The sequence below is a fragment of the Brachionichthys hirsutus genome, chromosome 12 (genome assembly GCF_040956055.1).
Source record: "Brachionichthys hirsutus isolate HB-005 chromosome 12, CSIRO-AGI_Bhir_v1, whole genome shotgun sequence".
NCBI lineage: Eukaryota > Metazoa > Chordata > Actinopteri > Lophiiformes > Brachionichthyidae > Brachionichthys > Brachionichthys hirsutus.
This window is the reverse complement of record NC_090908.1, coordinates 9234748-9249041: the sequence shown is the minus strand read 5'-3', so window position 1 is coordinate 9249041 and position 14294 is coordinate 9234748. Positions and strand designations below refer to the sequence as shown.

The 14294-nt window shown below is 41.2% G+C and overlaps 1 protein-coding gene across 1 annotated transcript in view; it reads right to left on the bottom strand.

The window, feature by feature from the left end:
- lrp1bb (low density lipoprotein receptor-related protein 1Bb) overlaps positions 1-13687 on the bottom strand; it is a 205093-nt gene extending 191406 nt beyond the window's left edge. Inside the window, exon 1 of the mRNA XM_068746405.1 lies at positions 13597-13687. Coding sequence (XP_068602506.1) covers positions 13597-13687 — 91 coding nt within the window. The remainder of the gene's footprint in view (positions 1-13596) is intronic.
- Positions 13688-14294: the final 607 nt, after the last annotated feature.

The window sequence follows — 14294 nt, the reverse complement described above, 5'->3', positions numbered from 1 at the left end:
CTTCTCTGCTCAGTCTGTGCCATGGCTGTATAAAGAGCTGCAGGTGTGTGTGTGTGTGTGTGTGTGTGTGTGTGTATTTGACATCTGCATTCACACACAATCTAGCATTGTGCCATGATCCTGCGGGGTTGTGTCAAGGTGTGGGCGTGTTTTTGTTTTTGTGGTTTAGAATGTAACTGTCAAAACAATCAGGAAAAAAAAACTTTTTACTTTTCTGTTCTCGTCACTGATGCTACTTCCTCTCCTCAGACACCATCTATCTCTCTTGGCCACCATGGCGTTGTCTTTAACCAATGCTAAACCCTTTCACCAAGGATGTTCGTGAAAGGGCAAAGGGCTGTTGTAGCCTGTTTTCATAAAAATAAAAAATCAGGCCAGTAGATTTGCCATAACAAATCAGATCAAAACTACAACAAGTTTGCTGACAGCTGGCCATAGAGTTTTAGAAAAACAAAAATGCTACCTTCTTCCCCTATCAGCCCCAAATTCAAAACACACAGGATCTTTTAAATTGCAAATAAACTCAAAACATTCACCAGAAGTCAACAGGAGGCAACCGTTTTTACCATGAAATCATGAGACCCCAACATCTCACAGTTTAGGTCTGACATCCAGATATCGCTGTCCGATAGATGACTGGATCTGATCATTCATTGAGGAAACAAGATGACAAAAAAGAAGCATATGTGAAAACAACTCTTTAATGCTAATTGTGCAAAACCATAATCCCTTTTTGGCTGGTTCATCCGAAGTTCTCCACTTCATGTGTGAGAATGCACATCGATATTTAATACCACAGAAGGGCAAATCCTGTTTTCTCATTCTACCAATTGGTATAAAAACAAGGAAGCAGGGCTTTGGCTGCTGTTCCAAAAGAAAACAGGGAAAGAGCAAAAAAAAAAAAAAAAAAGGGATGAGCTTTAAGAAGATATGGCTCGGCTCTCCAGAAAGGCATTAGGTCAGAGAAGTGTGGAGGATGGTCGGCAAGGGCCTTTAATAATGAAGCGCTTGTGATCCTCAGGGAAACACCGCCTGAAGCAGACATTCACACTGAGGCGGGTATGGAAATAAAAGCTTTTGAGGTCCAGAAAGTTCCCAACATGCATCCAAAAGACACAGACTGGCTAACACTCACTGAAGTGGTAGCTGTTTGATATGTTTGACAGTATTTTAATCTCTAACAGAATCACACATGAGATCCAATTTCACATTCAGCAATGGCTGAAATCCACACATAATGTCCAGGCAAAGGATGCAATTTTGACTGAGTAAGCTAAGCTGTGAAAGTTAGGAAAATGTGTGTGTGTGGGGGGGGGCACCTTTTATAAAACAAATAGAATTATACGGACAAAAATAAACCACACATCAAAAGTTCAGCTTCCAGCTTAATGCTTCAGGGCTTGTTCATCTGAAGGCCTAAACTGATGGAACGCTTGAGCTGACCTTTGTAATATTCAAATTCCTGTCCCCAGTAGAGATTTCTTATAAATCTTGTGTACTTCACTGTGTGGAAGGGATTTGTATTTCCCTTCGATGATTCAGGCAACAAGATGCTAAACTAGTCATCACTTCTGAATTTTTGCATACCCATAAAATATGAAGAAGCCGTACATTAAAAAACAGCTCCTTTGGGAAATGTGCTTCATCTTTCTGAGAGCTGAGGAAGAAATTTGATGCCAACATTGCCCATAACCCAGAGTTTAGCTTAGCATAATGACTGGTGGTGTGTTTGATAAGTACAAAAAAAATAGAACAAAAGATATTTAGCTCGTTTTTCCAATTTCTGTGTGTTGCTGTGTCACTAATAACCTTAAGATGAAACACTGTAAATGTTCTCCTTTTTCCCTAGTTCGTCAGGCATGTCTCTTGGGCTAGCTAGCTAATTAACGAGATGACCGGCTGTCTCTAAAGTAGTAGTCCATCACTACAAACTAGACGTACAGTGTTCACTTCATTATGAGCTTGAGAGGTGCTGACAAGTCTTGTACTATTTATTACCCTCAGATCTACCCTCATGTCAACCTCATGTAACCTTGGAATTTTGTTCTGCAAACTGTATACAGTAATGGCAATTAAAAAAAAAAAAATACTTCCAATTGTTATTATTGCAGTATGTCCATCATATTTTTTTCTACCAATTGCATGTGTCTACTGTTGGACATTTCATTTTCAACTCTGTAAGATACATAAGACCTCCTCCAAGATACTGTAACCACTGCGATAAGCAACATGCCCTGTTAGACAAGTGTCTCGGGTAGACACATTTCTTTAGCCTGGTTGTTGATAACTATGTCAAGGACTTTGGCTTGATGGGGCATTTTGAAAACAGGCTGCCTAGCAATGCCTCAGCAGCCTTCAGGAGATGGTACACTTTGTCCTGACCAACTGTTATGACTAATAAATCAGAGCACTGATGTCAATTTGAGTCATGCATGAAAATGTTGGTTTGCCGAGACAAGATAAAGGTCAAGAAGACAGTGTCTGAACATGAGAACTCTCGTGTCATGCTTGCCACAACTGATGACAAGCCTCGCAGAGGCGCTTCTTGCAAGAGTGCTTATTTTTAGATCTCCTTAAAAGTGACTATATATATATATATATATACTTTAGTCACTTTTAAGGAGATCTACAGAAAATATTTGATATGTCTGACAAGAAGACGTGCTTGTCAACGCATTTAATAAGCTGCTTTGTTATGCTCTTTCTCGGGAAGAGGTCGCTCAGTCACAGAAAGCACTTGTCAGGTTGGTTCGAGCTTTGCATATGCGATTATGGTAAGAGTCACGCAGCCAATTACTGTCATTACAATGTCTCACTACAGTATAGCCCAATGAAGACAGGTATGCTTTGATAAGGTTAATGGCAGGGGGGCAAAACACAATGACTGTGCATTTGACTGAGCCAAGCTCATGATCCAGATTAAGCGCTTTAAGAACAATCTGCACTAAATCAACTCCGTCATATTAGTCAACTTCATCCTTAGGCGCAGCATGAATTGGATTTATTGCTGTGAATAATGTTCAAAATGTGAAAATGGGGAAAGATTTATTGATTTTGGAATTGTTGTGATTTATATCTGCCCACAACCTGAGACACCAATTACAATAAGCAGTTGTTTTTTGACACTGTGTATGGTGAGTTGTTTTAAAAGTGTCAACATATTTTAAATAACAGTCCTAGAAGTGTGAATCTTTGTGTGAAGATTTTTTTTTTTTTTTTATGTCTGGAAGGTAGTTTTGCGTGATCATAAGCTGTAAGTATTTTTGTAAGCAATCAGTATCTATGATTATTCGCATTTTAACATAATGCTTTTTTTTATAAGACAATTAAAGAAAGTTGCAGAAAATCATAAACACCCAACAGATGCAACCGAGAACTGACACAGTTGTGTCAAAATTTGGTGCCATCATTATTATCATTCTAAGAAATATTATCTATTTTCCCTGCTGATATTTTCTGGTTTGTCAGGATAAAGTTTCGCTAATGATCACAACAGATGTGGTGTCTCTGCTGGAAAATATATGACACAGTCGTTGGCTCGAACAATCAAAGATGACAGTGATTCATCAAACTTCTTCAAACAGAAAAAAAAGAAAAGTGCAGCAACTGCTGTTTGTAAATCAATAAAGGCCATTTCAAACTGTTCCTTCAGAAGCAAACAAACTTGGAAGAACAACCTTTCCAAAAGCAACAGCACCTATGTCACGGAAAGAGCGTCACACAATATGTTGCTTTCAGCAAGCGTTCATGTTGATGTTTGGCAACATGAAGGAATGGATCATTAAGGCTTCAATCACCTCAGAGTAATGAAACAGTTATGACAGAAAAAGCTTTCTTCTGTCTTTCAGATACATTTACCCGAGCCTTCTGTTCGACTGGCACTATCGACTGCTAACTAGCCTTTATGAAAATAGCACCTGTGAATTTTCCAGAGCACATGAATAAGAGTGAAAGACAGAGAGAACTTATTAAACCGATGAGATGATGGCAAACAATAGTTAATCCATGGTATTAACCTCGTTGGTGCCATGGCCAAACAATCCAAACAATTACTAACTTGTTCTTATTGGATTGCAAAGAATAAATAAAACTTTAAATTCCATCTAGTCTCCAAATATTATGCTGTTACAGGCAGACAAGGTAGAACTTGCAAGGTAGATGAATCTACTCACTCCACTCACTGATTCGTCAGACAGGGTGACATAAAACAGTGGCTTCTCAGACGATAACAATCAGAACCTCAGGTGGGAATAATGCTGCTGTCATTAGTCGTCAACTGTGTGCTGGAAACTAAGTGAAATAACAAGGACAACCTCGACAGACACGACCGACACTATTCTTACACAGACATCATGTCCTGTCAATATTGTCTGCCTAAGAATAGATGCCACATCATAGCGTGGTTTTCTTTTCTATCTGCTCCATTACGAAAGCCCAGCACAACCAGTATGATGACAACGTGTCATACTGGTGAATATGTAATATTTGAATGGATCCTGCCATGCTAATTTTGTAGCAATTTTTATGCCACTTCCTATTGTAGGAAGTCCAATTTGTACCTAATTACTGTTGCATAACGTAAAAATCTCATTTTCACCCACATATCTTAACATGCATGCATGTTGTCAGACATCTCTTAACCTATTTAGCACCTCTTGGAACATTTTTTTTAATTGAGAAAATTGATTTATTTAATGTTCTATTTTCATAATTATACTTTGTTAGAATAAAACTCAAAACCAACGAGCATCATCGAAAATATTTTTCTGCAGCAAGCATTTTATTTTAAACTATATTTCTATTTTTTTTCATTAGTTAGCTAAAACAAATTGACAGCCACAATAGAAAGTGAAAAAACGCTTAATTTCAAACTGCAGTCAACAGTTTTGAAGAACAATAAAATTTAATTCACAGGTTTTCATAAAATGCCCTCTCTCTTCACCTTTTATTACAGTTCCAGGGATAACTTTCCACTGGAATCAATTGGGAATAAACAAGGAATGGCAAGGTAATCATGATATGTATTGCATTAAATGGCTTTTAAATATACATAAAATTACGTAAACAAAAATGTAATCATTCTTCAGACAAAGATGTGGTCACTACTCTTCAAATATTGATGTGAAGAAGGACACAAAAGCAATCATGAAGATGTACTCTCTCAGAGAAACATATTAAATCTCTCAGAGGGGTTTTTATGTCCCTTCTTGGCTAGGGCTGTTTCAGGAACAAGTGAACCTTATCAGGCATTGAGGAATGAGAGATACCTGTAACAGCCGACATGTTTGAGACCAAGGTGCTTAATCTCTCGTCTTCGCTACGGAGCAGTGAAGCACATCGCAGAACCGAGAGGGGAGTGAGTGCACACATTTCAAACCAGCCGACAAAAGGAATGGAAGCCGGAGAAATCCACGCAGCGCTAGTACAAAAAGCATTGCTCTAATCATATCAAAAGACTTCTAAAGACAAACACGGGTGAACTGTGATTGATGGGAGCTCAGTTAATGTGACTCCCAATCGAACACTGTCGGGGAGGGGAGGGTGGCGGGGAGCAGTGATCAATAGCAGCTCGGAAGCATGTTAGGGAATCATACTGAATCAGATTGATGACAGCTGGGGGTGATGTATTCGGCAATCTAATTTAAACATGAAGAAGCTCAGTAATAGTGTTGCCACAAGACTGAACTAAGTCCTCATAGTATTATCACAGCTGCAAAGAGCGAGATGTGTGCTCGCTGCAGGTGTAAGAAGTGGTGCGGTTATAGCTTTGATTTCCATGCACTATACCAAAGTGCATTAAATTATTCAGTTTTAGTGGCCATCTCAGAAATATTTTAGGTCCAAAAACCTGTTTTTGTGGGCAGACGGACTCAAATGACTCCGCCAAGTAGATATTGGAAAAAAAAAGAAGGCTGGTGGATATTCTTAGTACTGCCCTGAAATTCAGAGCAATTGACCAAAAAAGCTACAGCACAGTTGATGTCACCTTTTGTCAAATGAAAACCATGACAGTAATTATTTCCCTTTCTATCGTCTTTCGAACTGGATTGGACTACAGTGAGATCAGAGAGGATGACAAGAAAAAAGAGATGAGGAGCAAACCTTTGTTTGAGTAAAACTTATTTTGTGTGTGTGCACATGCATTTTTCTGTGCACGCGTTTTTCCATGTTGCTCGATATTCTTTCATGCCGAGTGCATCGTGTACGGTAGAGTAAACACTGCAGACCAAACACTAGATTACATCTTTACTATAACATATTTTCATTCTGCGTATTAGCCGTTTAGCCAATGGCTGATATATACCGCGGCCCCCGAAAGTCAATGACTTGTGAAAATAGCTCAAATTAAATCACCCGACAAAATACATAAAACTGGAAGTAAAATTTGGAATTTGCAGGATTGATGATTTGTAAGAGTAAAATTAATCATCCTTATGTTTCAATATTTTCTAAATCCACCAATTTCCCTGTTAGAAAAATAGAGGCTTCAGCATCATCAACTGGACTTAGGCTTGTCTGGTGAATGAAGCTTGTTGGGGAAAGGATGAATCCCTCCCCTGTTCTGGTTTTCTGGGCCAAGTCTGCATGATGGGGTCCTGAGCCTTCGGTCTGTGCCAGGTGGCAGCTGGGGGGAAGAGTCTCCAGCCAGGCTTCAACAGCCCTCACTCTGGCCCTCTGGCCACAACCGTTGTCACTTGGGGCTCACCACAGCACTTCTGACCTGCTGATTGGTCATGGTCTCTTTTTGTAACAGCCAGGTCATTTCATGCATGTTACACTTTTTCTGCAATTCTTCTGCATCACTGCTTTTCACATAGAAATTTTTTATCTTCCGTTTCAAAATTGTTGTTCAGCGGTATGGAAAAATTTGTTGGAGGCATTCTTGCATTTTCTTGTGTATGAAATCCATTGGGTCTTAAATTTGAACATAAAACAAAAACAACCCCAGGAAACAATAGATGCAGCTTTTAAATGTTTATTGTATTTAACAAGTAGAGAGATGGGTATTGTTTTTTTTATAGTAGTAAAAAAAAAAAATAGTTGTTTCGTCAAAAGACTTTTGCTCTTGTTTTTCCCTCCATCAGGTGGTAATATAGTACAACCACCACTGGCAACTTCTGCCAGTAGCACACCTATAAGTGGTTTGCAACCTATTTTAGCAAAGGAAGAAGAATGCAGAGTTAACATATGAACCAGAGACAGGCAGCAGATGCTAGCTCTAACACCCGATGTGGATCTCCTCTAAATAAAGAAACGGAGGTACAGCGTCAACTCTCCTGAAAGTTGACTTCCACAGCTGAACAGTAAATTAATTTAGTCAGAACACAAAATATTAATAATAATAATAATGCATTGGTTTTATATAGCGCTTTATATTGTGCATTATTCATTCACTCCATACACAGCTATCCTGGGGTAGATTGGGGTAGAAAAAATAAGTTTGGTGTTCGCATGCAGAATAGACAACAGACATCTTACGAATAACAGCTCAAAATGTGCTTTCCATCAGCTTTGTTGAAGGGGGCAGTCTTTGCCATCTGAATAAACTTAATGAAAAACTTTAGAAACCATGAATCCAATTAGAGTTTTATTACAATTCATATAGTCATTAGTGCCAAGTGACTCCGGAATAGTAATTTATAATAAGAGTCGCATCCCCGGGATGAAGGCATTTTGGAAGGTCGGCCATTTCTGGGCAGGTCCCTCTATTCTATACTGTTCCATTTGTAGGTAACGTGTCTCACTGTGGATCTGAGGCATTCCAGAGCCTTAGAAAAAGCTCTCTAGCCCTTCCCAGACTGATGTATCATTACCATCTTCCTCATCTCACGTGGGATTTCATTTGATTTTGTAATAGTGTGCTTCTGGTGAGACCAACCAGACAATCATGCATCTGAAAATAACATATTTAAGTGATGGTTTGATTTAACAGGCCTGGGTGTGTCTCGTCAAGTTGAAACCTTGCATTTTGGGAGCCAATTTGATTTCGTTTCTCAGGGGGGAAAAAAAACTTTTCAGTGATTAAGGTATTGATAACATGAATTGCCTGATATGTCAAAATAGCATCTAAAAGCTGCATTTTTTTAAATAAATTTTAATCTTGTTGTATATGGTGTATAATGACAATAAACGCAACGATAGACAACCATCGACAGTGATAAGAAGCAGACTTGCCAGTAGAATGTGAGCTTTGACTTCTATACGCAACCTATTCCTATGGTTGCGCAACCTCTACCACAAAGGTCCCTGCTCGCCTACATGTTTGAGCCATATGCCACAGTGCATGCTTTAGCCGGCCGGCCTAGAGCTAAATATTAACAAAATAAGACCTTGCTCTCGGTCCGGCTAGACACAGCAAGAGGAACTTGGTGACAGTAACAGTACAGGTTACAGCGAGCCGTGGCTGCGCTGACCGTCAACATGCTGAGCACACAACATTATGCAGAGGCATCTCCTCGGGGTGCTGCCTCCTTTCCAAGCAGCAGGTCACCCTTTCAAACTGTCACAGCCCGAGACTGAGACTGAGACCCCCCCCCCCCACCACCACCACCACCACCAACGGGAGGTTTTCACAGAGGGGTTTGCCCCGGAATGACCTCACTTTACACAACCCAGCTGCATACTAACTTCAACCTTCACCATCCAGGCAGCCCATGGTGGCATAAAGATTTACGGACTAAGTCCACAAAACAACTTGGTTGGTTGAATTTACTTTTCGGCAGATGGTCTCATTTGGTGGATGTGTGTAGATTTTCCCTTTCACCAGACACATTCCATCATCCTTACATTCTCATTTTATGATGCCTTCTATTTTATCCATCACCCACTAATGACTCCGTACTCAACTCGACGAGTGACAGGAGCGGTTTGTCCCGCCACTACCCTTACGAGACACCATTTTTATTAACATATTTGGCCATAAAACAGTTATGATTTCCTCTATTAATAATTTATCTGCGCTTGTTTATCAAGCGGCTATTTCAGTTTACGACTGTGCCCAGCTCTTGGATTATATTCCTGTCACACACTCTGAAATCGGTTTGCCATTTTATTTTTAGATGAAGATCAGTTTCTAAAAAGAAATATCTAATACGGCAGCGTCATGCCACTCACGCAATTAAAAGGTGCCCACAGCATCAACATAAACAGATCATGTGGGTCAAAACTGTAGCTCATCCTCTTATTGGTAATCAATTCCACAAGTCAATTTGGAGCTGATGGCTTTCACAGCCTGAGCTGATGACTGATTCAATTGTAACCCATTAAGACTGTGAGAAGGGATATTAGAGGTGACACTACCATAGTCCGATGGCTTCCTTCAATAACTTTGCTTTACAGGAGTCGGGCCTGGCCTCACCATCTCACTGCACCCTATAATGAGACAAATGGGGTGGCAGGTTCTCCGCTGCTTCCTGCAGCCTGAGGCCACACTTCACCCCTGCCCCGAGATAGATGTCGGGCCTTAATGACAGCAACACTTAGCTGACATCATCAGATAGATGACTCAGCTGTTTCAATGCCTTTTCATAGCTTGTAAAAGACGGAATGCAATCCTGCAAAAATGCTACTGAAGCAATTGCCTCGCACAAATCTCAGCGAGCCTGTAATGACTGGTAACGGTGTTTGCACAACGGTGCGGCGGATAGCACCATTGCCTCAAAGCGGGATGGTTTTGGGTTCCACACATCTGCGTGGATTACCTCTGGCTGCTCCAGCTTCCTCTCACAGTCATGCTAAATAGGTTAGCTGTTGGCTTTGGCTCTGTGCTTTAAATGCAAACTGCGTGAAAGTTTGCTTGTCTCTCTATGCGTCGGCCTCGGGATGTACCGGCGACTGGTCCAGGGAGTTACCGCGTCTCCCAGGTACAAGCGGTTACATAAAATTGATGAATTAATGGATTAATAAAAGACAACCAAACACAGAATTTTGACAGAAGTGCTTGATCTGCTCATGAATAAACTGAAGCTGACCTTCTCAACACGTTGCTTGCTGACAGACTGCTCTGACGACTCGTCTGGTTTTCCAGCCAAGGCAAACTTGCTAAGCAATAGTCAATAAACGCACCTGACGTACAGACCATGAGACATGGACACCATTAACGGCACCAGCCAGCGCCCACGCCGTAACTTTCCCCTTGCTAAGGTCTACTTTCCCCAATAAGAAACCCTGCTGACTCGTGCTTGAGCATTTAATCCTCTCCTTCAGTTTTCCAATCCAGCTTCACCTGTAAACTCAAAGCGGTTTCTGCACTCAGTGGGTGAAGACAGAGTGGTCTGTAACTTTCTGTCCCAAGGATCAGTTATTGCTGAAGTCAACACTTTCTCGCTGCCGTGTCAGAACAGGATGCGGAAAGAAAATCGAGCTACAAAAGGGAGGCCTCACAGCTGGCAAGCTCATTTTGTGCTTTCAGAAAAAAAGATGTAAACCACCTATGAAAACAGAATTTGGTCCAACCTTTGAAGGTCAACCGTTAGTCACTACCCAGTAGTTCCCCATAAAAACAACAGCCCGATCCTCACATTGCACTAACTGAATGTCACAGAAAGGCCTCCTAGACCATCAAAAACAGAATGAATTTTTGGTTTAGTGTTTCACCATTTACATAATCTCCCTTTGGTTGCAATTTGTCATGTCCAACTGCAATTTAGTGACCAATTTCCTGCTAGTGAGCTATCTATTAAATGAGTAAGGATGCAGCAGTGACAAAATGCAGCATTTATTTAACTGTGCATCAGACAGGAAGCAGAGTTATGGATAGTTATTGTGCACACGTCAGACATTATTAATGCCCAAATCTCTGAATTGTTGCAACTTGCCAATTCTGCTTTTGATTCAACTGGAAGACAACATAATTGAAAGACGACGTTATCATGATCCATGACAATAAAGCATAAATAAGAATATTAAAGTACTTTGTATTGCATTGCTATAATTAGAAGTACATGTATTTGTTCTGTAGTGCATAATAGTTTGTATTCCCGTGTCATGCAAACCACAACAATACACACTAAAAAATTAAACATCTGTGAAATTTTACTTTCACTTTTACAAATTAAATTGTGCACCGCATAGTATAAGACAATGAATTATACAACTTGAATTTATTCTGAGGCTTTTTTTTTATCAAAATGTGACACCAAGTTAGATGACTCATTAAGGACTAGTAAAATGTAAGGCACAAAAATAAACACCTCTATCTATAGTTACTCTGTTGATTAAATCTAAAATACAGTGGCTCCTACAAACCAGAGACAATTCTGTCCACATAATCTGCATTATGTTAATTATTATATATTGTTTACCGATTTCTATTTCTCATGTCATGAAAACTTATTTTCCTATTCCCTGAATGATTTATAAAGGAATTAATTCTGAAACTACTGCACCATCATCAATATCATTTAGTAAATCCAGAAGGCTCCACATCGGGGTGGTTTGAAGTGAGGTAAAGCTCCTTTTATGCTCTACTGTCAGCAAACTGCACACCAAAATTACTCCATCATCTCGCTTTCTCGGTGTCTTTTCCAAACAAATACACAACAGACGGCGGTACTGAAGTACACTTGGGTAATACTTAATTAGCTCCTAATGGCAGCCATGTCAGCATTAGTGCATGAATCTTTCTGTGTTACTGATCTATCATATTTTAGGTGGAATATGAATTTCCAACCTTGAGCCAGATTATTATCTCGTCGACCTGAGATCACTGTGCGTGCGTGTGTGTTTTAATACATAGGTCAGGCAGCATGCTGGGTTTCTGAACCTCTAAGCTTGTCATTTCGTCACATCAGCAGTGTGCTGCCATCCCAGCCCGGACAGGTCAGCCTGCTCAATGTTAGATGGACACAAGTGATAAGGATGGGCTACACCAGTCAAGGCATTTCAGAGAGATAACACGAGCTTTGGAAATGCTTCAGATTCATGTGGAGGCAGAGGCATAGGCTTACTTGTCATTCAACGTAATGCTGCTGCTACCAGAAAGTAAAATTAATTCCTAGATAATTGGCTAACGACCAGCTTTGGTGTTGGAAGGAATAAGAAAGGCCATTATCATTACTGTCCATTTTAGACACAGCTACGAGAACATTCATTTATTCTGCCTGTAATGCAAACGAGCAGGACGGCATCGGTTTTGCAGAGGAAGATGCAGGTGCCTACTACACTTACAGATAAGTGCGCATCTTTGAACGCATCTCAGCTTCACTGTTCAGATTTTTTTTCTGCAACACATCATATTGCGCGGACAATCCGGTGGCATATTATTACTCGCTTTGATTTCAGCTGCACAAACAAAGCTTTGTGATGCAGTACAGAAAAGCAAACTTCAAGGATCCTTTTACTATTTCAGGTGGTTATGCAATTTCTTTCTTTTTTTTTTGCCACCTTTTAAGAGCAGTGGCATAACTTAGAGCCATAGTAATGCTCTGATTTGCACAGAGAGAGGAATCAGTATTTTTCCTGTATGATAGGATTGTCAAAAACAAAAAAATTAAATGCAGTTTTCCTTGCTGCATTGTGGGTCATTTGCCGAGATGTGGAACAGTCTCAGAATGTGCCACGTCTTGACATTCATTGTTATGATGCAGCGTGAAGATGGAAGGACCGTGACCTCAAGGGCAGCAATTAGGAGAACAGATAAGTTTCACTACAGCATTTAATAAATGTCATTTATAAAAACGATACATGCCAAGCAGCCTTAACTCTACTCAATGGGAGTCAGGAATAATTAAAAAGGCAGGACAAAACCCATGAGCAAAATTACTGAAGTAAACATTCAGATTCATACTTGCAATTGAACATCCTTCTGATCTGTTCTCCTCTCAGGATAAAACGTACATTTCTGACACTTTGAATTCCAGTTCAAAGGAAAACCGATCATACCGCCCAGGCAGCCTTAACATGGGATTTACATCTGTTCTGAAAATACAACGGTCTCATTGATGGCGCTATTTTGGTTGGCTTTACCTAGAATGAGCTCTACACGTGTCAAGTGGTGCCGAAAGAAAGACTGATTGTGCTGTGAAACAGCAATGGACAAAAAAAAAAAAAAAAAAAAACGCCTATAGGCGTTGTAATTTCGTGACAGAATCAAACTGTCAAATTCACACATGGAACAGAAGCCAGTGACGGAAAGCAGAACATCTGGAGTCACGCCGAATTGCACGACGTTGGCGATCCAGAAATCCAGAGGCTGCAGCTCGGGGGGACAAAATGCACTTTGGCACAGGGCAATTTTCACCTGCTGCACTGTGTAATGGGTCCGATACGCGCCTGCAAAAGACCTGCCAAAATACGCAGAGCAAGTTCAATGAGTGGTGTCATTTGTATGTGGTTTATCCAGCTGGGACATTACGTGGCAACATTTTAAGACCCTAAATGATGACAATTAAAAAAAAAGGATTGTCGACTTCCAAGTGAGGCATTTTACACTGGATGGAAAGCAAATTTGGGATTATCAACTCTTAATCCTTCATTCACTCAGTGAGGCGCAGAGGGTTGGAGATCCTTCAACTACATTCGCATTTTGAGCCGGTTCCGAACGGGCTGTGGCATCAAGTTGATTCGGATTGCGCATTCCGGACGGTTCTCCCTTACCTTTATCCTCGTCCGACACCGTTGTGGGCTCGGCGCACGGACATAATCCCGAGAATAGTGCGAGCAAGACGAGTAGGAAAAACTCGGACATGTTTCCGGAGAGCGGGCTGTGAGGAGCCACCGTGCGTCTCCTGGTCCTGCTCCTGGTCCGGCTCCGCTCTCTCCCCCCCCCCCCCCCCTCCACAACCGAGCGCCGTTATTCGGTGAACCAGTGCGCAGAACTGTGCAGCGCTCCCTCCGTTACGCGACACATGCACTCCGCCGCTCTGGAGCCTGCAACGAACAGACGCACCAGAGAGAGACCGCAGGAGGAGAGATGAGAGTCAAAGGGATGGAGGAAAGGCGGGGTGGGGGAGTGATGCAGGATAAAGAATGAATACGTTTCCAGTTTTTCTTTTCTTCTCAATGATTAAATGTCGTCAGGGTGGCGCAACTCGGGCTGAAATTCACCCTCGTGGGTTGGTTGGCTGTGCTGCTCGCGGAGTGGGTGTGAGAGAGGGTCCTCCAAAAGAAGAAAAAGTCAGAGGATGTGTGTGTGGGGGGGGGGGGGGGGGGTGAAGCGTGAGTAATTTCAGCTCTCATCATATTCTCCAGGACAGAGTTGAATCGTGCGTTTCTCCTCCAAGCTGCGCGTCTAGAGATTTAGCGCGGCTCTAAAGCGGCCGTCACGACAAACTGTCATCCAGTGGACCACACAG